The sequence below is a fragment of the Cygnus olor genome, chromosome 2 (genome assembly GCF_009769625.2).
Source record: "Cygnus olor isolate bCygOlo1 chromosome 2, bCygOlo1.pri.v2, whole genome shotgun sequence".
Classification (NCBI taxonomy): Eukaryota; Metazoa; Chordata; class Aves; order Anseriformes; family Anatidae; genus Cygnus; species Cygnus olor.
The window spans coordinates 155,655,323-155,682,333 of NC_049170.1; the positions used below are offsets into that span (position 1 = coordinate 155,655,323).

The window sequence follows — 27,011 nt, forward strand, 5'->3', positions numbered from 1 at the left end:
TTACAATATGATTCCTTTAATGCACTAATAACCACGGGGCCCTCGTATACACTGCGTGGATGATTACAGCCTTGTTCCTGCCCAGCAGCCCAAGCCAAATGTCAGTCTGATGACAGACGTGGACAGGACCTTTGGTAACAGTGCATCACAGGTGGGTGCTTTGCTTTTCACATGAAAAGGTGACTCAAGGAGCAGGAAGGAAGCATTCTCATCTCCTTGTCCATTTATCTCATTAATATTGCAAGAATCTACAGCATGGGCAGGCAAGGCCACCCCTCTATTCATTTCATCTTCTTCAGGACTAATACAATTCAACATTAGACCACGCAGGGAAACAGCACACACCTGGACAAAAGTACCCATGCTGTTTTGAACACATTGGGTCTCTCTGTAGTGAGTTGTAAAGCAAGACCTTGGCTGGCACAGGGAAATCTTTCGGTGCATGAGCACGTCTGGTATGCCACTAAAGCACACCAATGTACAGCCGGGTCATTAAACCCCAGCAAATCCAATCAGCCTTTGCAACACCAGCTTTAAGGCTGCCTCTGTAATCACCAAGGTGAGACCACAAGGCAGAGATGCTAACTTGACAGCATGTGATTTATTTTGTTATTGCTGTCTGTTCATTCAAGGCAGGTCTGTCCCCTGAGCCCAAAGTGCTGTTTCCCGACAGTTTTGAAAATATGATTGGAAACTCGCTGAGAGCTGGTGGTTTTGCTTGGTGTTATGATGAAGTTTTCAAGCACCATATAAATGGTGCATCAACACAGACCAAAGCAATTGCATTACAGTGGGAGCATCACAAAATCCCCAGCTGTTATCTTGGTAATCAAGTAATTTCTACTGACAGCTCTGTAGTAGGTGACGGTCTGTTCTCATTTAAAGAAGTCACAAGAAACTCAATGAAGTCAAGAAAATGTCACTATTTGGACAGAACACAGGTAAATAGTCAGATATACGCTATATCGCTTAATCCAAAAAAAAAAAAAAAAAAAAAAAAGTGGGCAAAACACACTGGAAAAAAAAATGGATAAAGTTTCCAGAATGTCAAGAAACATAACTTACCGGTGCTCCTACGTAGCCTTTAATGCCTGGAGGACCCTGTTTTCCCTCAGATCCCTGGCAAAGAATTGACATACAGTAAAACAATGGGAACTGTTTCACATAAAAGACCCAAAAGAATGAGTTATTCAGAAATGTAACTTGTATTCCTTGGCTCACAGAGGGCTTTTGAGGCTTCTCAGTTATCTCAGCACTAATACACAGAGCAGTGTCTGACTTTACTTACCCAAAGTGACGCCCCAATGTTTGATTTTGTCCCCAGCACTCAGGCATTAGCAAGTTTTACTCCTCTGCTTTCAGCCTTGATTTACAAAGGCAACCTGTCATAGGCAAATTCCTCTATGGGTTGTTTCAGAGATGAAAACCCTCAGTAAACTGGGTGGTGAGGTGGACAGGTCAGAAGGGAGAGCCATTTTACAGGGACCTGGGCAGGGTGGAAGAGTGTGCAAGCAAGAACTGTATGAAAGCTAACAGACAAAGGCAAATCAGATCCTGGGCTGCATCCACAGGGGCATTACTAGCAGAGTTAGAGACGTGATCGTGCCCCTCTCGTGATCAGTGTTTGTCAGGACGCATCTAGAGCACTGTGTCCAGTTTTGGTCCCTATGATGCAAAAAAGATGCGGACTAGAGGGGGCCCAAAGGAGATGATCAAAGGGCTGGAGAAACTGGCCTGTGAGGAAGACTGAAGGAGTTACGTCTTTTAACCCTGGAGCAGAGAAAGCTTAGGGGGGACCTCATCACAGCATTCCTGTACTTAAGGGGTGGCTACAAAGAGGTTGGAGGCTCTCTTTTCACAAGGAGCCATATGAGAAAAGACGAGGGGCAGTTGTGTACAAGCTGCACCAGAAGAGGTTTTGCCTTTAAGTACAAAATAAATTGTTTACGGTGAGAACAATCAACCATTGGAACAACCTGCCAAGGGACATGGTAGAATCCCCACCACTGGATGTTTTCAAGATGAGATCGCACGGGGTGCTAGATAATCTCATCTTGGCTCCCTTTTCTCACAACCTTATGATCTTCCTGATGATCTTTTGAGGTCCCTTCAAGCTTAGGCTGTTCTACGATTCAATATGCCCTAAATACGTATCAGGCATAAAAGACCACATTTTCATCATAAACAAGACAAATGCATGAGGATCAGAGACGTTTCAGCAGTCCTTCAGCTGGCTTTCTCCCTTGGAGATGGTAAACTGAAAGGCTCTCTCTGTGTGTTTATGTGCCTTACAACCCCATGAATTGTCTGGATCCTCGGCTGAACAGGATCAGCCCTAAGAGCAACCCTGTGTTGGCAGCCTGGGTCTGCTAAGGTGGCCGTGAGAGTTGGGTAGGCCTCCTATATCACCTGCCTGGCTGATTATTTTGTTTCTTATCTCACTTTCCTTTTTCCCTCTCCCATCTGCTTAATGCCTATATTGGGTTGCCACAGTGGCTAGGGCTTCAAAACAGACCAGGATTATATTTTTAAATGATTCTACATTCCTTCTTAACAGACATTTCCTATTAAAATAAAATAACAAAAATAAAATAAAATGCAAGATGTGTTTGGAATGAACAATTAGGAGAAGTGGGGCGTTTTTGTCCCTGTTCGTGTGCCTGGGAGGCTGGTCATGTCACGCCGCTGTTTACACTCGCATTTAGCCCAAATGACAATCTCATTTGCAACAGTTGTTAAGCACAGACCTGGCCGGCTGGCTGGACTGTACTTGGCAAGAGTTTCGCTACTGCTTTAAGCAGTGCATTGCCAAAACTGTCCCCTGCCTTTGCCAGAAAGGGCTTTGCTCTTTAGAACAGATGAAACCGTTCCCTGAAGCTTATGAGCAGCTCATCAGCCCAGCTGTAAAACAGTTGAACCCAGGTTAAGAATGGAAGCCAACCATGCTGCAAACTCACGGAGAGATTCACAAACAGGTTAACAACAGCTGGGTTTAGGCACAAGCAAAGTTGATCTCTACAGCATCAGGCACCTCTGCAGTGTCAGCTGTACAAGCCCTCTAACAGCAGAGAAAGAGAAGCAGGCAAACACTTATCTCAATCTGCAGAAAAATAATACTATCAAATTCCAGGCAAAACCCCTACGGAAACAGAAGCCTGCTCTGAGTTGTCCAAATTCTCAACGCCCAGCTCAGACTGTTGCATAAGTTGTGGTTATAACAGGCAGCAAAAGTTATAGAGAAACTGGGCTTGTCTGGATGGGAAGATTCGCTGATCCCACTCAAGGCCTGTGCTGAGATCATGTCTGGTATACCTGAGAAGTGCAAGACCTTCAACAGCTGATGTGAACGAGAATTAGGAAATTTGTCAAAATGAAAGCCTTACCTAATACTTTATATTTCAAAGGCTTATTTTTTGTCTCCTTTTTTTTTTTTTTCTATCACGCACAGATATGTCAGTTCAGATAGCAATGCTATAGCTATGTCAGTTCCACAGCAATGACAGCCACAAAAAATTCTCTTTAACCTTTTATTAAAGATACAGAAGGAAGAAAGAAAAAAAAAAGGAAGGAAAAGGTTGAGTATTTGCTGCAGGTCTGTACAGGCTAAAGGGTCTGGTCTCAAACATTCAGGCTTTGTTTAATTGCTATAAAACCATAGTGATGGAATTGTGCTTTTTTCTCCAGACTCATTTACTCCATTTAAATTATGTTGACAGATCCCACATATTTACATGGGAGCCTTCTCCACTGAGCAATGGATATTTCCTGACATCCCAGACTACCACAGCACCTTCTATAACCAGATGCTCTGACTCGGACTGGCACAAGGCTGACACCGTGAGCTCTTCTTTGCCTCCACCCACTTGTAGCCAGCAAGACCAGACAACCTTCCTGGATCAAGAAGTTTACTCATCACTGAAGTTTACCCACCAAGCTTGATGAGTTGGGGGAAGAAAAATCATTTTTATGATGAAGACACTGAGTGAGGAACAATCTCTCCATGAGACTTCACTGAGCAGCAAAAGCAGTAAAGGCAAATAACATACAGAGGGCATTTAATTCCTGTAACCCACACATGTACCCTAATGGACTCATCGTCTATTTAGGGTACTCCTGGGGAGTGAAGTCTTATTATAAGAAGTCTGCAGGACCCTTTTTTGTGCTACTGGAAATTTCATCATGCAATTAATGAGGTCTGTAAGGCACCTCCTTAAAAGAAAGAAATTGCTGGCAATTGACACTGAGGCAAAAGATTGGAAATCCCTCAGCCAAGCAGATGAATTTCCTGGGGTGTACGTACAGCTACCCAGTGTAACTGAGCTTGCCTGGCTTAATAGAAATGAAGATGGGTTGAGCTGGGAAGGACCACATCCCAAAAGACCAGAGAAAACGCAAAGTAGCTTTCTATGGAGCCTGGGGTAGAGCCTGGAGCCACTGTATTGATGCTGATGATTTTTAATAAAAGTAAGCGATCTGGCAAAAAGCAATCATTACAACAGTAATTGGAGACATGACCTTTCTGATTGCCAGCTCCATGCATCTCTATACACCCTGTTCCACACCAGCAAGGAGGCTGGGCTTTGCAAAGGAGTGTTGATTCATATTTTAGACTTTTAAAGCCCTGACAACAAAATCAGGATTGTTTCTTAAAATAGTTCAGGCCAGAATCCAGCTCAAGGACGCTGCATATAGCCAGTGCATCCGTTCAAATAAATAAAAGTCACTGTGACAGCACATGATCATTTTATATTTAGCTGCTGTAGCTAAAAGGATGGGGTTAGCCAAACTCACCTCTTCTCTAGGAGCATTTGGCACTGTCTGCTCAGGCTGTGTTTAGGTTTGGCTCCATCAGCACCTATCCTGCCCAGCCCATAGTGCTGAATTTGCATTCAGTCTTGGCGCATTATTTGGCTGAACTATATGTGCCTGATGATCCTGGTGGGAAATACAGAGCATTTTCCAGGATCAAGCCCTTCTGCAGGTAGATGTAGTTGCCTCAATTTAGCTTGGTTTGTAAAAGCTTTGCAAAGCAAGAGTGAGGAGCTTCATTGTACAAGGAGACTGGGTATTGTATAGCTTTTAATTCCACTATGGAAAACATGCAGGGCATAGAGAAAACACCTATTTGTTTATTAGATAATGTGAGATGCAGCTGACAGGCATTTATGGGTGATGAATCCAGTTCGTTTCATTTACTTCCCAATTCCACTGAAGGGCAAAACAATATCCAGAGTACCCCTTCTCAGCTCAGCCCAGCCCTGCTTTACAGCTGTCATTTATCCCCTGCTGAACATGCTGCCATGCAGCTTCCACAATCAACCCCTTCGTGTTGCTGAAGGCAATATAGCTCCTGCAGAGAGCCGTGGGATGGCTGCCAAGTATTTCCACTAATCCACAAATACACCATTAGTTCTGATACCCTCCTGATGAGACTTTAGGAAATGATGAACATTTCCCTCTATGAAAACAAGATATTTTGGAGAAAGAGCCTCTCTGTAGCTGAGAAACCCAAAAGAAACTATATAAATAGTGCTTTGTGGAGTCCTCTCAGACAGAGCCAGGTGACCATCAGGATGACATCTGGAAAAATGTTCAGGTATTTAACTCCTATTTGAGGACAAAGCCATCAGTAAACTCAACAGGAGGTTTAGTTAAACAGATACAGCTCTTCCAGAAAAATGTGATGCTCAAAGACCTTAGCATGTATGGGAGCAGAACTGGGTCAAGCAAATTTGGATTATCAATCTATTATCCTTGCCGCATCTTTCATAGGCTGAGCTGAACTTGCTGTGCATGAGGCCCCTGAAAAAAAACACTCATCGATCTAATGCACCATTGTCTTTGTGTATTATAAAGATGACTGAAACTAGCTGATGGCTATTTATCCCTTCACTAACCAGGGAACAAGGCAAGGAGAGCTGAGACTTTGGAAGGAAGACAAAGCATTGCTCATGAGAAGATGCAGCTGCATATTTGTCAGAGTTGGGAGGGTTTACTGAAAACACGAAGCAAGGTTTATGTGCCCCAAAACATGTTCTCTTCACCTTCTTTAACTATACTGATCAAATAAGAGGTATTTCTTCTCTTTACATACCTTGCCTAATTTCTGACATACCAGCAGACCTCCTGATAGAAATGTGCAATTTGAGCTTCTTCATTCACCAGTGAGAATATCAAGAATCACAAACAAAAAAAATAATAATTCAAGCAATCCACACATACAAAAACTCAGTGTAAAAGGTACGCCTACACATGTAAAGAAGAAATGGAAAGCTTACCTTTGGACCTGCTGGCCCAGGCAGTCCAAATGCTCCCGGCTGTCCTGGTTCACCCTGTAAGTAACAGCAGCAGCAGTGGTAAATGCTAATATTTTTTCTACAGAAGCTAAGATAACTCAAAGCAGTTTTTATATATAGCTTTAGAAATGGAAGCTCTATCTACTATCTACAGTCCTGAGTACCATTATCCAGAGATCTGGAAGTCTGCATTGTGCTTTCTTTGCAAAAATAAACGCAGAAGGAGACAAACAGAAAACTAAAGTAGTTATTTGTCTGCTCTTCAAACACAACCACCTAAATAGCTAGAAACGAATTCTCTAAGAAGCAAACAGCTTGCACCAACTACATTCTGCAATTGCTGATTCCTTGGAGATAACGTATTGCACTTGGTTGGTGCAATAAACACAACCTATAAGAAATTCTGCAAACACAAGTATGTTGCTGTCCGATCACAGACCGTGCCATGCAGGAAGCAATGAGGTTGTACCAGTTCTGGAAGAGATATGGCACGCTTCTGCCTGAGCAGGTCAAGGATCCACATGGCAAAAAGCAGAAACAGGATGTAAGTAACAGAAAAGTAGGAGCTTTTCTGCTGTATACCACTACTTTGGGGCATTCATGCCTTTACAATGAGCCCTTTCCTCAAGTTCCTCCAGTCACCACAAAATGGCTGCAAAGGGACAGTGAATGGGATGATCAAGTTCCTTCCCCAAGGACAGCTAAGGCAAAAAGGAGCCATGGAAGGCAAAGAGTTCAGAATAATAGACCACTGGGATGAGGAAGTTTCAAAGGGATGGTGTTTGAGCTCCAGTGGTTGAACAGAGAAAAGGATGAAAACTCTAAAACACATTTATATAAGATGCTGGAAAATTTATCTGTGGTTTTATTCCTCATGTGTATTTAAAGACAGTATTTGGTATGCTTCATCCTTCTTTGACCTAACCCTGCACCTTCATCTTTGTCCTTAGCTTTTAGCAGTGCCCGAGAAGAGCTCAGGTCCTTGTTTCTGCGGCCGAGCTGCCTGTTTGCCCAGAGAGGTTGTGGATGCCCCACCCTTGGAGGTGTTCAAGGTCAGGTTAGATGAGGCCCTGAACAACCTGATACAGTGGGTGGCATCCCTGCCTATGGCAGGGGAGTTGGAAATAGATGATCTTTAAGGTCCCTTCCAACCCAAGCCATTCTATAATTCTATAATATTTCTCCCATGCCTGTCCATTTGCTCCTGGAAGTACAAGATGCTCCCCAACACCCCCTGCCCTCTCCACTGGCTGACATCTCTTGGCCAGCCTCAAACCAAATTGCTGAGCTCTGCAGTTGCAGCTATTAACCACCACAGCCGCAGAGTCCCAGACCTCAGGCTGCCACGGCCACGGCTTCCCCCCTCTTCCAGCTTAATGAATGGGAACAGAGCTGCCCCTGGAGCCTCTGGGGATGGCTAATCCGTACAACACCCACTGTCGCTGGAAACATGCGAGGGAGAGTGCCGAGGCTATTAACCTCCTGCCGTTTGTTTCTGCTGCTCCTAAAACGGCCATACAAATCCCCAAGATGTGTTTTACTCAATACAGATTGATTTCCACTGCCTGGCTTGCACTGAAAGGCAAGGATTACAAGGGGGAAACAAAAACAGCTTACGGCTTCTCCTTTTGCTCCATCCTTTCCCGGGAGGCCGGGCAAGCCAAGGGACCCCTGTAACAACAACAAGACTGTCATCATCAGCACGATATTAACACCGCTTGCAAGCGCAAGGACATGAGTAATGCAGCAAGACAAGAATAAGGAATGAGGAGAATCATTTCTACTCAAACATTTATTATTTACAGTCTCTGGAGGAGCTGCAGCTAACATTAACACACTACGGCCAATTGATGAGCTGTTAATGAGGAACTAGGCAGTCCTGGCCACTTAACTCACTTAAGAGTAAATTAATATAAAAGCTCTGCAGTCGATGAGACACATAACCATTGAGTCATCTTAATATCATCTTTCCTCAGCCTGTCCACCATTCCGTTGTCTCGAAAACCTGCTGTTTTGTAACTAAATACTGATTTTTTATTTATTTTCGACTCCGTGCTTGTACAGCATCCACTCCAAAGCTCAGAAGCCTCTAGGCACAGCTGTAATGAACATAAGCAATAAACCTAAAAGCAAACAGAAAAGAAGCCTTGAAAAACTGAAGCAGCCCTCAGGAACTACCCTACCTACAGGGAAGTGAGTCTCAGAGCTGGGAATGTACAAACTGTAGAAAACAAACGAACAGGAAAACCAGGCACCACTTCTTAAATCTGTCTGCACACCAGGATGAATGGGACTAAATATGTTGAGGCTGGCAGCAGCACAGATAACAGGGACTGCAGCAAACACAGGGGAAAGCCAAGTTTTGCTGCATGCAGCTGGCAATTTAAAGAACAAATGGAGAGTGGGAAGGGAATAGACGCAGAACAGGAAAGCCCATGTACATGGGAAGGAATTGGCCAAGTGCTTTTACTCCTAGGATCTGCAGCAGTTTCTTTTTAGGAGGATTATTTAAAAAAAAAAAAAAAAAAAAAGAAAAAAAAAAGAGCCTCAAATGAGAAACAGGCACAGGCACTGCAAATGGTGACTAATGGTGACTACGGGCTCTGATCAAACTGAACAGGTTTGCTGTGTATTACTTGGAGGGAGCTCTTGCCTTTTGCAATCCTGAACATTTGCTGTTTTAGAACAGGTGGGAAATGTCTAAATTGCTGAAATCTCTCCTGCAAATGACATTTAAGGCATCTCTGACAAGTGTCCACAGTAAATACTGACTGATAGAGCAAGCCTGGTACTGGATTATCATTTTGTTTGCTTGTTTGTTTGTGTTAGAAGAGGCTGCCACAGTAAGCAGCAAAAGGCCATCTCAGTCCAAGGGTTATTTATGTTCAGCGCAAGAAAGGACGCGATAATCTTTCGCCGTCTATGTCTCATACTGAAGAAACACCGGTGTTTGTGTGTGTGGAAGCACTTAGCTCTGAGCACTCTTCTATTCTGTTTCAGAGTTTTACAATCTTCAGACAAAGTTCCTGCCCTTGTGATCTCCACACATTTGTCAAATGTGGCTGAGCACAGGCTTAGAGATGCAAAGGAGTACTTTGCAGACAAACAGCACAACACAGTCTTCTTTTCTTAGCATCTTGCTAACATGAAAAAAAAAGAAAACGGAGGTAAAACAAAAGACTTAAGAAGATCTCTTTTCATAAGCCTTCCTCAATAGCTTTATAAACTTGTCACAGTACAATTAATAAAGGCTCGGACTTACTTTTTCTCCTTTATCACCTTTCAATCCAGGAAAGCCGGGGGCTCCTTCTTCACCCTAAAACACCAACACAAAAGGTACCTTGTATGAAATAATATACATATATATATATATATGTATGTAGAGGTCACAGCGGTCTTTTGGAAGTTGAGGCCAACGTTTCCTCCTTGCTGTAAAGGATACTGCTCAATCACCTGCAACTCGGCCATATTTGAATGTGTTCACTTCCAATTTTCCATCTGTCTGCCTCTGATTTTTTTTTTCTTTTTGTAAATACCAGCCAGGAGGAGTCTTTTTTTCCAAGAACAAAATTAGGGGCATATCCTTGATAAATAAAACTATCTCAAGCATAGAAACATTTCACTGACAAACTCTCATTGCCGCATTTCAAAGTACAGGGACTTGAAATTTTCTGTGGCCAACCTACTGCCAGAGATATATTATTTTTCCCCCTTTGCCTGCTCACATTAAGCCAAAAGGTACACCCTGGAAGCCATTCCATTTAGACCTTTATCAGTAGGTACTTCTCATAGTCAACAGCTAATTTCTTCAAAGATTCAGAGCACGTTTCAACCAGAGCTCAGTGAAGGAGCAGGATTATGCCCAATGTTACGCAGATTTGTTCAAAATCCAGCAGCCTGCCTACAGTTGTCCTGCATGTTCATGCTTCAAATGATGGCACCCAGGATCCAGCATTGCTGGGTTTTACAAGAAACACTGGCATGTGTCCTTCAATGGAAGGTTACCGGCATTTCTGCTACCCGAAATGGTGGACATCCATGCATGGGACATTAAAGCCACTGGCACTGCTGGCAAATGGCATGGCACAAAGCAGAGCTAAGCCACTGAGAGCTTTTTCCCTTTCTGCTTCTGTAACACAGAAAGATCCCATTGAAAGAACATCGAAGTGGCTAAGCCAAGCACATGAAAATTAGAAATATATGCAGCAACTCTGGAATTTTCTAAGCTACCTGTAAACACGTATGGACTACCTACCTATGCAGATAAGTTCAGGCCAAATCCTGCTATTCTCAGTTTTATTTGCATTGTTTTTTTCATGAATGAATAGTCTAGTAGATTTAGATGGATGTATTCTTAGGGCAAGGTTCCAATCAATTTCAGACAAAAAGACAAAATGTGGCCTTATTTATAAGTATAGTTTGCACTTATAAGCATATTTTGCACTTAAAGGATAATAAAAGACTGTATCTGAGAAGTATCTGTACTCTATATGCAAATAGAAGTCATTAAATACTTCAATAATCACATTTCTTGCTAACTGAACCTTCATGCAGCACTCGGCCTAGGATTTCCAATGCAGCTAGTGGCACAAATCAGGTCTGCTGTATTTGAACGGCTCCCTGATGAGATAGAAAACCCATCAAATAGCAGATGTGATTTTAAAGGAAATTATTTGCTCTAAGAGGTCAATATAACTTGAAGAAACTGCTGTTCCATGGCAAAATGTGCAGCATAGGTAGAACAATGATTTGTATGTTTTCTTGGCAAATTAAAGGCATAGGGTTAAATAACTTCTCTTGCCTTTTTTTTTTTTCCTTCTTTATGAAGTCACAATTTCTTGTCATAGCTGAAGAAAGTAACCCTGATATCAGTCAATAAATTTCATACAGTGCTCATTGAGCCATTCATGTTGGACAGAACCTAATAATGTTTCTCCTCCAACCTTCCACTCATAGAATCACGGAATCATTAAGGTTGGAAAAGACCTCCAAGATCAGCTGTTCCAACCATCACCCTACCACCAATGTCACCCACTAAACCACATCCCTAAGCACCACGTCCAACCTTTCCTTGAACACCCCCAGGGACGGTGACTCCACCACCTCCCTCAGCAACCCGTCCCAATGCCTGACTGCTCTTTCTGAGAAGAAATTTCTCCTGATGCAAAGCACTATCAACAGTGAACTCAGACCAAGTTGTTCAGGGTTTATCCACTTCGGTGTTGAAGACCTCCGAAAACAAGGTTGCTCCTCCTCCCAAACACAATCAGTAATTTGCAACCTAAGCCAATGCCATCCCAGGAGGGGAAAATATTTTTGTTGAAATATCATGATTTTGCCCTTTTGGTTTTCCACAGATGCCAAGAAGCTGTCTGCAAAGATGTGAAGCCCAGAACAATGTGTTGGCCTTCACAACGAAAGGACTGCATTGCCATTTTCAGGAAAGAATTGTAGACACTCCTCCACCTAGTGATCATACATACCAGGAGCAGCTGGTCAGCCCACTGATCAGCCCCAGGGTCAGCAAGCAGGGGAGAGAGGCGTCAGGGATGCACCACGTTCAAGGAGTGTGTGAACCAACAAAGCCCAGCACTCCAAGGAGCTCGCTAAAGACATTTTCTCCATCTGTATCTACTGCCACAGCCTCCCTCCTGCTGCATAAGCTGAGGCACTGTGTGGCACACACCAGGTGCTCCATCACAGAACTGACCCTTCACTAGAAATAAAGCCAGAGCGTTTAATCAGTTTGCAGTGGCAATCTTCAGGTACCCACCAGCCTTACCAGAAAACTGTGCAGAAGCAACCTAGACTCTCAAGACAAGTTTAACATCCACTGGGGAACCACCACTGAATGCCACCGCCCAACAGAGTGGGAAGGTCTCCTACTTCTGCCACTTCATCCGACTCCCCTGTGGCCCTGGAAAGCTGCTTTGTGTCCCATAAAAAAAGCCCATCAGGCAAAGGATAGGTTCAGGAGCTCTTTGAACCTTAATAAAAGCATGAGATTGTGTTGCCTATGTCAAAACACACACGTTCATAAAGGAAAGTGCATAACCTACAGGAGTGAGCAGTGGAGGAGAACAGGAAGCAGAAAAGCATTGACATTGCTGTGCTTTCATACAGTGCCAAAGGAGCTGAGACAAGCAGGGATGGAAAGCAACCAAGAGCCTGCACCCTTAACTCAGAGCCAGCTGCCAAAACCCTCACTAAAGGATGCAGCTAACTGGAACAGAGTCCTGTTGCCAGGGCAATTTATTTTACTAAGCTTTTTTTTTTTTTTTTTTTTTTTAGTACCCAATTCATGAACTGCATCACAATCACGGAACAATCACCTTTTCTTTTCAGTTGTCCAACAGAACTTTTTAACCAGGTAAGATCCCAACTGTTGGGATCACCGTGCTGCTAAGACCTCAGGAAGTGTTGGTGTACCCCAAAGGTGTTTGTTCCCCTCTTGCCCTCCTCCAATTAAGTCAGCGGGGTTAGCAAAGGGCCAGTGCATCTCTCCTGGAAACCACTAAGGCCAAGGAAAGTTGCAATTAGAGAATGACAATATTGATTGAAGGAGAAATCACACGGGCTTGAAATGATGTTTTTCAAGAGGAGTTCTTGCTGGGGAGGTTACAACTTCAGCAATTAGGCTCAAAAGGAAGGCAGCAGCTTTTCCCGAGTACTTTTTAGTTTCTTTTTAAATTCTTGAGCATACTGTCCTTCTCTCGTTCACTGAAAATCTAGCCACGTATGTTTAGCTTCATCCTCCACTGCACAGCCAGCAGCCTTTAATCAAACCTTCCCACCAAGGTTAACAAGAGAATAAACACATTGATTAGCTCATTGTTGGCAAAATCCTTGTCAGAAGGGCCTACATCTGGCAAGATGCCTTCGGATCTCAAGTGGCCAGAGGACTTCTCGTGGGATATTGCTGTGGTGTGCTTCCAGCCGTGTGGAAGCAGCCACTGGTGAGCAAGAGAGGGCTGGTAGGTACTGCAGGCACTGAAGTCATATAGTGGCACAGATTGTTAGCATACAGAGGTTACGTAGCTTGCAGGTAGCTACATATTTCTATAAATGCCACTTTTCATTTTTCAAGAGTCATTCTATGAGTATTTACTTGAATTACAGCAAGGCCTCATTTGTTTCCTGCTTGGGTCACTCTGTCGGACTCTGTATGAATAAATACTAAATGTCAGTCACTACACTCAAAAGCTCAGTTCAAAATTGCAAGCAATATGTAAATGTAATAAAGAAATAGCAGAGACAGAGGGTACAGGCTAGTGAAATAGCTGCCAAGCAGACACGGCTCTGCAAGCGCACTGGGCTGAAGGATCTAGTTATCACGCTGTGAGAAATGGGTCAGGTTCAGCAGCTGGCATTAAGCCCCAGGGAAGAAAAGCTCATTGCATTTCTTGCACCAAGGCCAAACGTGGTTGTACACACTGAGAAGGATAAAAATAATTCTGTATATTCACAGGCTGGCCGTGTTCCCAGCTTTGACACAATGACATTCTGGTGGTGACATGTAAACTGTACGTAACTCTTTATCCCATGCATTTCTGCTGCCACCCATCTACTTTATGGACAGCTGAACTTTTATAGGGAACTTTTTCTCCTTTCTAGAGAAACATCTGGACTAGGACAGGAAGGTTAACAAGGACCAGGACTCCAGGGAAGAAGCAGAAGAGACTACTACTAAGGAGAGGAACAGAGTACAGCTTCTAAGGCAGCTTCCCTTAGGCTTAACCAACACCTCCTGGTTTTGATGGAGTACCTTTATACTTCAGGTGGGGCAGCCTGTTGTTTCCTTGGCCAATAGTTTTGTGCAAAAATGTTTGAGCATGTATGTATTTTTACCTGTGAGGAAGTGTATTAGCAAATATGGCAGTTTGGTTAGGAATTTCCCAAAATACTGAATACTACAAACTGAGGATGAAGCACTAGACAAATTACTCTGAGAACTCCATATTTTTTTCCTCAATGAATTAATATAAATTCTGCAAGTGAATTAGGAGATTTTCCAAGCCATACTAAAACAAAAAGGTTAGGCAGCACTCAGCAAGATAGAATTTTGAATTTGCTTGTATTTAATGCAAGAGTTCAGTCTCACACAAAAGGATACAGAGCAAGGCCTAAGCACTACTTCTGTCCTCCATGGGTGTCTCAAAGCAAGGTTTTTTTATGAGCCACGTGTTTTCTCGAGACCCAATGGGCAAAAGGAAATGCCACATCCCAAGGAAATTCAGAGCCCAGCCAACTCTCAGCTGCTGCAGAGTATTGGTGTGATTAAATAAAGATATCCCCATCAGCTTCAAGTTACTACAGCAATTGAAAATACAGAGGTGAGCTGGGGAAGTATAAACATGCATAGATAGGTTCCTTCGTTAGCTTGTGCATTCCATTTCTAGATTTAAGCAAGGATATGTTCCTCTCATACCAGTGTCATGTGGATTTACCAAATCATGTCAGCTCTAGGCTACAGAGATACCTCCATGGTCAGGAAGGTCTTAAGGTCTTTTTTTAAATTATTATTTTAAAACCTATCATTACACACTCACCATATGCACACATAATGTACACACAGCTTAATTTGTTGCATATTATCCAAACATTCACCTCCCTTGGGTTAAACTGAGCCTTACTACCCCATATAATCACTGAACGTTATATATATGGTCTGTGACTAGATTACATCTACATCCCATCTAGATCCTCAGATGGCTGAATGGAGATAATTATAAAATTACAAAGTAGATAATCTAATTGCTAGATAATATGTTTCCTCAAGGCAGGAACAACTACTACATGGATTTTGGCATATCCAGCCTCAGAAAACAGACCTAAAATGGAGGAGGAAGTGGTTCTCCTGTACATGGAAAGATAAAGAGATACAACAATTCAGTATTACCTGATTCTAGAGAGACATCGAAAGCGCAAGAAGGAATAACCCATCAGTGCTGCTTTTTAAGCAATCTGCTCAAGTTTAACTACTTTTCTTTCCTCCACTTGCAGCTCCTTCAGCAGCTGCCAAGTTTACAAACATTTCTTCCAACTCGAGAGCAGCTGTGGCCTATAATCACATATTTTATTTCAAACTCTGGGTTGTGGCCTATGTTAATGGAAATGAGAGCAAACTAAACAAGAAAATAATGGGGAAAAAAAAAAAGACAGTCCAAAACACATGGTTAGATTCTTATTTTCCTGTCAAATTCAAGTAAATCACTGGACTTTTCCTTCACCTTCACAAAGCAGACTACAGAAGATGTACCACACTGAGGTCGATTCTATACACCTTTATTCTCTCTTCCAAATTGGTCTACACCTAACACAAAAACACCCCTTTTCTAATCCCGCAAAATGAAATAAAAATTTTTAACCCTGTCACAAAACATCAATAGAGGTGTCACTGGGAGACCTGCACAAATCTGCCAAGCAGGACTCCATGAATCACGCAGTCAGCATATTGACAGCTTTGCAAGCCGGGGGATTTATGTCCAAGGTAGGAGACGAAATAGCAAAAGCTGAATTAAAAAAGAAGAAAATGGGCAAGATAAAATGGAAACAGAAGCAAAACTGAGCCGCACTGTGTTACCATTTCACGATTAATACACCTCTCTCTCCTCTGTTAATTAACTTCACAGTATCCCTGTCAAATGAGAATTTACAGCAACTCCAATATTGCTTTCATTCCACGAGGGTGACAAGTCAGAGGTGCAACTGAACGGAAAACATAGGGAAGGCCCCAGAGTCTGTGGCAAAGATAGAAACTCACTGCAGATTTCCTGGGTCCTAGTTCAGTGCCCTAACCGTAAGTTAATTCTTTCTCTCTCCTGGCCATTTGACCTGCATTTAACTTGGCAACCTGATATTCACAAAGGATTAACCAGGAGACTGTGGGTAAGTGGCTGCTGCTGATCAACTGCTCAATACTAAACAGTTTTCAGTGTTTGATGAGAAAAGTGCAAATGGAGATGTTGCAAACTGAGTATGGTCTTCAGGTCCAAATGCCTGAGAACACTTCCAAGAGACTGCATGAGGTAGGAATGGATGAAAAAACCTTTTCCTTTTCTAGATTCTTCCATCCCAGAGTTACCAGCTTAAGAAAACTGAAACGAAAGAGATTTCACAACTCTGCAGCAGCCAGACAAGAGAAATATTTTTCTTTAGAAATATTGTCAGTTCTGGGCGTGGTGGTGTTTTTTTGTTGTTGTTTGTTTGTTTTTTTTTGTTGTTGTTTTGTTTGGTTTGGTTTCTTTTGTTTTGTTTTGGAGTGATGTGGGAAAGATAAAGGTTTCATTAAAGGCCGGAGGTGATCTGCAGATCAACTGAGATGCAGGGCTGCAGTGGATGTGTCACCCAGCTCCATTTTCAAAAGCTGCTGACCAGACAGGCAGCACAAATGACTGCCATTTTCTAAGGCACAGATGCAGGACTGTATTAGCTTAATGATGCTAAAACTCTATTAATATCTTGGAAAATTTGACACCAAAACTGGCATTATCTTGTGCTTCTACAAGAAATAAGACATTCATCTCAACGGGGAGTTCGCTTCAGTTCATTCTAAGAAGAGAAGAAAATCATCTTGCTTTGTCACAGTATTATATTCTGATTTAATAAAAAGAAAAGCCATGTGGACAAGATACACAGGAGTCAGTAGAAGTTGTAGGCGTGCCTGATTTATCAAGAAACCCAGCCCAGTATTCATACAGCTTGTTAAATGACAGTTATAAACATATATATATGTATATATGTATAAATATACACCTATAAACTTGGTGCTGCAGGTGAGAAGGTTCATCAGAACTTAGTGACTTGGTAACCGACCGTACCCTGATCAAGGTCACTGTAGGATTCAGAACAGGCTGGGAATCTCCTAAGACTTCAAAGCACTCATCATCACTGCTAATTAGCTTCATACTACCTGCAAGCCCACTGTGACACTACTTCACTAACTACATAGGGGATTTCTGAAAGAGTGGGATGGTCAGATCCCTCTGACAACTGCTCAACTATCGATTCACCTGTATCAAAGTTGCCCCACATATCAAGCAAGACGGCCCACCTGTATCAACACTGCCTTGAAGACTTACTTGCACTAAACATCTACCTCTGCAACAGAGCAAGGGAGATAACAGATAACAATGTACTAACTGTTGTATTTGAAATTCCCCTGTTCAACAGCTATACGAGTTGTTTGATCAACTGACCAAATCCTCACAAGTTCAGAAAAACAACTGAGAAAAAAAATGGATTACAAAAGGTTGGACTACCAGCAGCAAAACTATTAGTTGCTGTGAGGCAGATTTCCTTGCAGATCTCAGAGGAAAACAATGCAAGCAAAGGCAAGAGACAACTCAGTTGACTCTGCTTGCATCTCCCTTGGTATTCTGCCTATGTACCAGTCCTTGCAAACAGCAAAAGACTGTCACAGTAAAGCCGGATTTAAATCCCCGTGCTAATCAGGATGCACATGCAGCGCAGACTGATGGCCCCTGGAGCATCTAAGAAACCCAGTGTGAAAGAGAAAGCAAAGACGACTTTGTATTATTGAACAACACGTATCAAGATGAGCGATTGATTGACAGATTATTTGTATCCTGCCTTGACACAGTGAAAGCCAGGATCCTCTCTGCTTGTGAAAGATAGCCCAGGGATACAGATTTTCCTTGTATAACCAGACCAGATAATATAATAAAATCTTATGTCTTTTTTCCAGTGGCAAAACATATCCTGAACATATCCTCTATACTTGATCATGGAAAACCAATAAAACCAGACATGATGTGAGCAAGAGGTCCTTACTCATCCATCCCAAATTTCTACCAATGTGGAAGAACTGTTACCAAAATTGAAATTCTCATTTCTCTGTTTTGCATGGTTGGGACAAGAGGATGCATTTGTTGGACACTTTGAAATGTGAAAAACAGAACAGCTCTGCTCTAAAACCTTCCTTGTCTCAAAGTAAAAGCTGATGCTCCTTCCTGGTATATGCCAGAGCTTGGGACGAGACAAAAAGCTTGCCAAGTGCTAGAGGGGAAGTGCTCACTGAAGTAGAAAAATAACTCAGTCATATATCATGACACTGATTAATTTATGTTCTTACATCTACAGATAGCACACAGAAAATAGTTTGGAGCTTGTGGATGATTAGTCAGGTAACTGGACTGATACATATATATATATATATAGCTAGAAAAATCTTTTAATTCCTTTTGCTCTGCTTCTGGGAAACCCCTGATGCTCCAGACCTCCACACACACCCCTCAGAAGTGTCAGCAGCATTTTGTACAACATCTGAGAAGAGCATACCAGGGCAGGGGAGTACTGTCTTAGGGTACTCCAAAACCCAGTGAAAACCTGCTCTAACTCATCTGCTGCTTCTGTCATTCCACATTCACCACTTACAGCCTACTCCAGTGCCTCGCTGAAGTGTGTAGAAAGCTTTTCCTCAAGTTTAACCACATCATCTAGCCTGTGATTTCTTCCCCTACCTGGTCTATAAAGCGATGCTGCTCCCTAAGTCTTCTTCATCTCACAGTGCATTACAAAGGCTGTGATTATTCTCCTCATTTTACATATGGAGACACCGAGGAACAAGAAGGAGAAAACTAAGGACAAGATCCCCTGGGGAGCCAGTGACAGAGCTAGGAACAAAACTGGGTCTCCATGCCACTTCAGCACCAAATGCACGAGATTCTCTTGAAATAATGACCACTAATGGTCTGCTCGCTGTTTCACTGGGAAATAAACATTTGCCATGAAAAAAACATTTGCTATTGTGTGCGTGTTCATTACCCAGAAAGGTTTGAGACAAAAATCACCATCTTTATGTCAAATCCAGAGATGACAGGTCTTGCGGGCTTTAGAAGACTTTAGGTAGTGCTGAAGACAAAGGGTGAGAGACCTAAAAGGGTGAATTTCAGATGTCCAGGCTGGTACCAGGGTTCGTAAAGAACAGCATGAAACACAGCAGTGCTGTGATACCACCTGCCCCTCCACCTGCACTGTCAGAGAGCCACGGTGCTCAGCTATGACCAAGGAAATTCAGCCAGGAAGCTGCTTTGATCAGTGGAGCACACCATGGGAAGGGGAAAAACTGGGCTGCTTGATTGTAACAGCGGAGCAGAGCTTGTGACACTGCCCCTGCCCTAATATCAGAAAGACTGAGAGGGAGGAAAAGCTGCATGGCTATCATGGGCTGGCTGGAAGGGCAGATGTGAAAACGTGAGAGGGGCAGGGAGAACTTAAGACGGCTTTGACAGACAGCTGGTAGCAACCTGCTTTGTGTAATGCTTCAGCTGTCTGTAATACAATAGGCTACGAGATCTGTTTCACACCGCTAGCAAAGCTTTTCACTTTTGCACCTAACAGACAGCTAATCCATACCTATCAATTGCAATATCGCTCTCAGGAACATTTCAAATCTGAACAAGAGTTATAAGTGACAGAATCAAGGGAATCTGTTTTTTTTTCTCCCTCTCCCCTCCAGTTCTTCTATCAGAGAAAGCACAACAATGGCAAATCTTTCTCATTCGCTTCCTTTCTACGCTGCCAATGGATCTTGGCAGAGAGAGCCTCTAAAGTGCTGGGGATTTCACAAACTTCTGGTTGCCAGTAGGTGTCATTATATACCAGCAGTGTGCCTGCCAGCCAGATGCCAACGCTGAGAGAGTAAAAGAAAAAGACAAAAGTGATGTTTTCTAAGTTTATGTAAGTAAAAACAAGTTACTAGTATCCTTGCACTGCTGAGAATTAAGCTGTCACGATGCACAATTAGTAAGTGATCTGGCTTTGAGCTGTTTATTACCATCTGCAGCTGTTATTCTGGGTCGCAGAAAACCACAGAATTTCTCTAAAGCCCTCTAATTATTGTTAAGAAAAAACTCCATCAAACCACAGTTATTTAGCTGTGCAGAATGTACTTTAACTACAGTTAAGAGGACTCAGAAATACTCGAGGTGCAGACCGAAATTGTTTGCGTGCGCAAGAGGATTCAGACCGTACTCGGAGCACTAAAGCAGACACCGACATTAATACACCTTACCCTTTAATGGGAAGGCTCAGAAAAGAAATGACAGATACAAATTACTCCAGTGAGCTGCACGAAAGCCTGATGAAGTAGTGGAGGTGCTATTATACAGATGTGTACCATTAGACAGATATGTAAACGCTGGATGGGGAGGTTAAGTGCTGGGTGACCTTAACCAGATGAAGTCCGTAGCCAGGAATGGATTCAGAGGGATATAATTCCCAGCAGCAGGAAAAAAATAAAAAGGGGAAAAAAATCTGAAGATATTGCACTTTCACTTTCCATTACCAGGTCAATTTGAGCTACGCTCACATTATTTTTCATTCGGCAATAAACTAACAAGATGTGAGCGCTAAGAACCATGCCCTAAGGCAGCGATGTTTCCACAGACCTTGTCTCCGAGGAACACCAATTACTGGGTGATTGGGGTTTTGTTTTGTTTTCCAATTTCAAACTCAATAGTATCTCCGAACTTGGAGATGTTTTACCGTCTTGTTACTGTCAAGATGTGCAGGCTGAAAGAGCGCTGCCTGCAGTCCTGGACCCTGGTGCTTCCCAGAGCCCTCAGTCTCCCCTCAGCCAGCCAGCCCCAGGTAAACCGAGTTATATTCGAGATATTTTGGACTTGATGATTATCCAAACACTACAGCAGCCCAAGCAATGCCTAGAACCTTCTGCAGCATCTTTCCTGCAACAGGGTTCAAGGCTTCAGTGGCAAAAGGACACAACGTCAGCTCCTGGAGTGATCATTAGTTTAGGTGTATGGACTAATTCTTAATCCTTGCAAACTCAGGCTCCACATTGTATACATGCTCAGAGCACACGTTCTACTATGTTCTGGTTATTCTCCCTGCTTTGTATCGGAGCTGGTTTGAAGTTGAGGCTCTCACATTTGGCACTTACTTGAACTGCACTGCAGCAGCCTGGCCACGTACCTGGCTGCTCCTTGCCCTAGCTTGCAGACTCAGCTTCCCAACTTAGGCTTTGATCTGCTTCATCACCAGGGACCAGCTGGTGATCTAGGCTTCTGGCTGAACCTGGGTACTATCCGTGACCCACTCTGCTCCGTGGCACGGGTGCTGTGAGGTCCCTATGCTGCCGGCCGTGGCATCTCAGCTTCAGTCTGCATTTCCCTTGGGGCGCAGCTAGCCCTTGCTGCACCCTGATACTCAGGGACCTGACTCTCAAACATTATAGCTCTGCATGCCCAAAATTCCAGCAACTGAGTCACTCACACAGCCCTTCTCATCCCCAAATACATCCCTTAAAAAGATCCAGGCAAAAGCTCTCCTTGCCCTCCAACCTGTGCAATGTTAGACTCCAGCAATGTTCTTTTTTCACGCATTTCTGCACCCATTTTGCTTGAGCCCCAAGTTGCTGGATGCCAGCCAGCCCTGACCAAGAGGCAGTGTGGTCATTTGATAAACCACGCTGATGGCACAGCGCTGGGGTAAAGAAGTTACATGGCTTTTAGGTCAGACCTTTCTTAAATCCAGCTGCCTTGGGGTGAAGACAGAGAGAGAAGGGTTGCATGTAGATAGACTGCATCTAGTTGGGTGGATTTCCACAGCTTTTCCAGAAGCCCTAAAAATGGCAATATCTCCAGTTTGGAAGACACATAAGGGAAGGGGAAGCAAGGCCTTTATTTGAAGGATACAGCAGGAAAGATATTCAAAGCCTGGAGGGAAAGAGAGTCTTCAGCTTCATTTTACGGGAACAAAGACTAGCTGCTTTGCCCAAGGTCAGCAAATCTGTTGGAGCCAAGTTTAAAGCCCACATCTCCTGCAGCATAGTCCAGAGCCTTAACAATCTGCCTGCTTTTCTATGCTTGGTCTTGCAGTCACTGCATCTCTAATAAGCCAAGCCACTTCAGAGGTTTTATTCTCATTAGAAATCCTATAATAATCTGCCTGAATTTTTATCAGGGCAAGTCATTACCATGAAAAAATTCCAACAACACAAACCCCCCACACATTTTAGGAGAACATAGACTTAATCTTCTAAAGTTGTTTCTCATATTCATTGCTGCATTTGCGATTATTAGCATGAGGGGAAACAGATAAGGCACACATCTTGGAAACACATTATCAAGGGAACTCCCATAGAGCACTGTAATCTGTAATGAAACCTTCATCCACACCTCTGCAGGAGAAGGTGGGTGCTCCTGGTTAGAGTTTTCTCCTCTACAGAGTGGCTTCCTGTGGAAAAAATCGAAGTAGCAATCACAAGACCCAACTTTTTCATCAAAAGCCTCATTCATTTTTCTCCCTGGCACCACACATTACTAGCCAAGCTATTCTGCATCCTGTTTCCCCACACACAAGGAGCCAGAGATTTTTCTTCAACAGCTATAGGCAGCATTGTACCAAGACCTGAACAGGCTGGGGAAACTTCTGTCCCCTCCAGGGCAATGAAGCTGTTGGGGAGGTTCACCAAGAGTTGAACAAAAAACTGTAAGAACAGCCAGCCCCTAGCCTATCTGCAGCAGTGGCCTCATAGGAGACTTCTCCAGCCTACTGTCCTGCTATTGCACATCACAATTTAAAGTGACTTGCAGACATCCTAAAGCAGAGATAATGTCTTTTGTACTGAATAGATCCTGACAGATGTCTCTCTTCAAAGAATTTGTATGAACTTTTTTTTTTTTTAAACACACACACATTTCATCCTCCAGAGTGAACTGCAAGGAGAATCTCCAATGTATGAAAAGCAACTTCATTTCGTTCCTTTGAAACTTGCCATCAGCTCATTTTATTTGCTTCCCCTTAGCTTTCACAATAAAAGAAGCAATGAAAAAATGAATTCCTAGTGATGTGTCCGTACCACTCAGAGTATGACAGATTTTCACGTACCACTGCCCCTTCTCACCCCCGTTGGTTTTTAGGATGCAAGAAGGGTCACTCAGCAATGCTGGAAAGTGCTCTGCACCTTGCAAAACAAGGGTGTAAGATTTTGAAAGCCTCTAAATTAAACTTTGTATGGGGGCATTAAAAGGGCAGAGTGGCTTGTGACATGGATGGCTGTACCCCAGGAATGCAGACCACATACTGTACAGAACCTCTCTTGTCAAACGTGATTTACCTGACTGATCAAGTCACTGAAACTCTGTCTTGCTTGAAACATCCTTAAAAAATGCTCTACAGCTGTTCTTTCTGCCCTCGCTCCTCTCCTGCACCTACTCCTTTTGGAGGAACAGAGGTTTGAAGATATGCATTATAAGCTCTGCAGGACCTCGCCATCTGGTCTAGCAGATACCTGCTTGAATAATCTACAAAAGAAAGCCAAAACATTGCCTTTCATGGTGATCATGTTATAGTTTTGGATATTTTACCATGTAAAATCAGCTGCTTGATAACATGAGTGCATGAAAAACAAGTGAGTAAAGACACAGCACAAACTTATGAACAGAAATATAACAGACTACGTGTAACGCCACAGGGATTAAACACTTCAAGGGCTGAAAGATGATGGCCAACAGCAGAAAATCAAGATCCAACACAGAGCAGTGGCAATGGAACCACACCTGAATAAGAAAATCCACCCAAAAGCAGTTTGCATGATCACCTGAAGATGCATTATGTTATTTTCTGGTTTGGTACCTATGTGCAATTCCTTGGTCTGCACTTGCATGTTTCTGCACATAGAGATCAGCCTCCATCAAGCTGAGTTATTTAAGCCTGGCAGGACATGCTGGGCTGTCGCTTGTTCCATCACAGCAAATTTCTTGGTTTACAAAGTCACACAAGACCTCATGTCGACATGAATTAGGTTTTTAGCCACAGCTGCTATTATCTTTTGGTTTACCACTAATGATGTGCTTGGCATGTTATGTGTTCTAATGCAAGCACCATTCTGGCTTTAACTTAGAGAGATAACTGAGGTAACAGCCTGGAGAATCAAAGCCAGTACCACTGTTGTCCTCCTGGAAAAGCACCGGATTTGCCCTCTAACAAATGCCTCAGACCTCACGTAATTGCCCTACACAAAATACTTGGCAAAAACATGATCTGGCAGGTGTTTGGCACTAGCACAGCTGGAGAGCAATACTATAATAAGGGGATCATTTTAATCTCTTCATCTCAGTCTTTTCAAAGGTGCGATAACCTTCCTCTCTCAACACTTAGGATGGGAGCCTTGTTCCTACAAGAGAGTCCACAGTACATGCATAGCAAAGATTGCACGGACTGCAGCTGTTTGAAGTCAAATATCTCTGATCTAGTTTCCTAGCACTGGCCCATACCCATAAAATCAAGGAAACATGAAGCTGTCACAGCCAGAGTGAAAAACAAGAATTCATGCTCATGCAGCCATTAGAGCACAGCAGGCAAACAAAAAGGAGCCACATGAATCCTCTCCTTCCAGGTGTGTCACGTTCTCCTGTCTGGAAAGGGTCTTGTTTCCTAGGCTGTCCTCCTTTTTCAGGAGGATAGATGGCAATCAGCATCACAGATATGTGCAGCCCATCACCCCGTAGTTGTGGTCGCTTTCCTCTCATTGTGGCTTCTTCTGACACCAAGACACAGACACGTCTTCCACCCCTATATCCATTGCACACAGACCTCCTGCAGAGGTGACCTCCCCACCCTACCTACCACTTTCTGCTACTGAACGCTCACCCTCACACCTAACAGCTGACTTTAAGATAATTTTTACGTTCAGGAAAAAATATACACAGACACCATAATGTTTCCTTTAATCAAGCCGGCGACTCACAGCATATCAATTTTTGCTTTCCATCAGCAAAGCAATGACACTCAGGCACTAGTAGACATGCGGGGCACACACACTGGCTCCCAAATGCACATCCTCTGCAGAGGAGCACATGGTGCTTTGGCTGGTACATGTTCCAAATCAACAAAACAAGCTGGCCATCAGCTCAGGGATCTCTGTGCCTATACAGTCATTTGGGGCAGTCCGAGTTGTTTGGCTATCCCAATCAGAGCAGTTCTGGGCAAACCTATTGTGTCTGGGGGGGTCTTCTTATTTTTTCCTCCTTCTGATCCAGACTTGCAGACCTATTTTTCCAGGCATGAGAATACTGTAGATGGAGTGATGTTTTCCACCACTTTTTGCAGAGATCAGAACATAAGAAAACAAGAACTTGCTTCAACTGCAGCACAACTTATATCATAAACATCATGTTTCCCATCAGACTGCTGACTCTCACCACCTGCCAAGCACAAGCTGGTTTCCAAAGGCTGAATTCTGAGTCTCAGAGGCTAAATAGTGGCTGTCAGTGGGAGGACTGCAGGAAGATGGATGCAGAAATGTGCGCTTTACAGCCCCCATGTCTCTAGCCCAGCTCAATAATATTTCCTGCCATGAGCAACCCTCATTTAGATTGTAATTTCACATGACACATTACCACCTTATACAATCAATATATCATAATCACAGAAAGAACAAATGAGGAGATGCAATGGCCATAAATGCCATGTTCTTGCTACTGCAGCAATCTTCCTTTCAGATCACAATCCAAAATTATTTTAAATTCCCTGAGCAATCGGGTAGCCACAGAATCCCTGGAAAACAGTTCCACAGACTCTTAAACCCATTTGCAGTATGAAGCATGACAATTTCCTTACTTTATCCCATCCATCTCCTAGACCCTCGTGTTGATCTTTTCTCATTGTACCGCACAAAATGAAATTTCATTTTGGAGAAGAGGAAAACACCCACAGCCAGGTGCAATATGGAGTTACATGGGGAAACAGCTAATTGCCCTCTGCATTCTAGGTGTATAGCCTCATTTTTGGGGGGAGTGGGAAGTTCCCAACCAGAATTGCCTGGAAATCCATGTCTTTTTTGATGCACATTAGTCCAATTATGCTTTATTTCCCATTGTTGATCACAGTTGAATATATTTTTCAAGATAGATGATCCAGCAATTTTCAGTGGTGTTACTTTCTATCTTTAACTTTAAAACTTTAAGTCTTATTTCTCTATCTTAACTGGTATTTGCAATAAGAAAATACTCTGGCTTTCGTCCTTCATGTTATTAATGAAAATATCCAATGGAAAAAAAAAAAAGAATTATAGCAGTCTCCTCATGACCCAAATTTAATCCTGTTGAAAATTCAATAAACTTGAACTTATACATTCTGTTTGTTTTTCATCCTTCCAGTCAGTTGCTTTACTGCAGTATCCTCCACGAACTCACTGCTGCTTACATAAAACAAAGATTATGATTTCAATTTAATAGTGTTTTACATGTCCAGTGCACAAAGGAAACTCAAAGAATATGAAGGGGAAAAGCAGTGAACACTTGAAAGCTTTTCTATAGAAGGAAGCTTAACTCAACATAAAACTTCCCCACAAAGATCCAATTGTATCACATCTATTGCATTCTGTGCCCTCCAAAAGTTACCTCCAAGCTAAGCAAGCATCTCTCATTTAATTAGTTCAAGAAAGGATTAGATCTTACCTTTTCTCCTTTTTCTCCTCTGCCATAGGCTCTGCCCTAGAAATGCAAAAAGAAGGTACATTTAATAGCAAGGGTGTCAAACTATGTTGTAAATATATATTTTATCTTTTCCTTGATATCTAAGTGTGTGTGCATATATATCACTAATACATATATACACACAATCACAGGATGGCTAGTGTATGTAAAGTCACTTTTGGGGGCAAAATTCCTTAATAATATAATTTTCAGTGACAAATTAAAATAGAAAGCCCATCCCCAATTCTCCTAC

The 27,011-nt window shown here is 42.8% G+C and overlaps 1 protein-coding gene and 1 long non-coding RNA gene across 2 annotated transcripts in view; both read right to left on the reverse strand.

The window, feature by feature from the left end:
* COL22A1 (collagen type XXII alpha 1 chain) overlaps positions 1-27,011 on the reverse strand; it is a 218,174-nt gene that overhangs the window by 96,188 nt on the left and 94,975 nt on the right. Inside the window, exons 13-17 of the mRNA XM_040547335.1 lie at positions 26,741-26,776; positions 9,559-9,612; positions 7,914-7,967; positions 6,279-6,332; positions 1,066-1,119 (exon numbers count right to left, since the gene is read on the reverse strand). Coding sequence (XP_040403269.1) covers positions 1,066-1,119; positions 6,279-6,332; positions 7,914-7,967; positions 9,559-9,612; positions 26,741-26,776 — 252 coding nt within the window. The remainder of the gene's footprint in view (positions 1-1,065; positions 1,120-6,278; positions 6,333-7,913; positions 7,968-9,558; positions 9,613-26,740; positions 26,777-27,011) is intronic.
* On the reverse strand, positions 5,067-6,149 carry LOC121064987. The gene is made up of 2 exons (XR_005816852.1): positions 6,095-6,149; positions 5,067-5,802 (listed from the first exon to the last, which is right to left on the reverse strand). It is a non-coding gene; the product is annotated as an uncharacterized LOC121064987 (long non-coding RNA).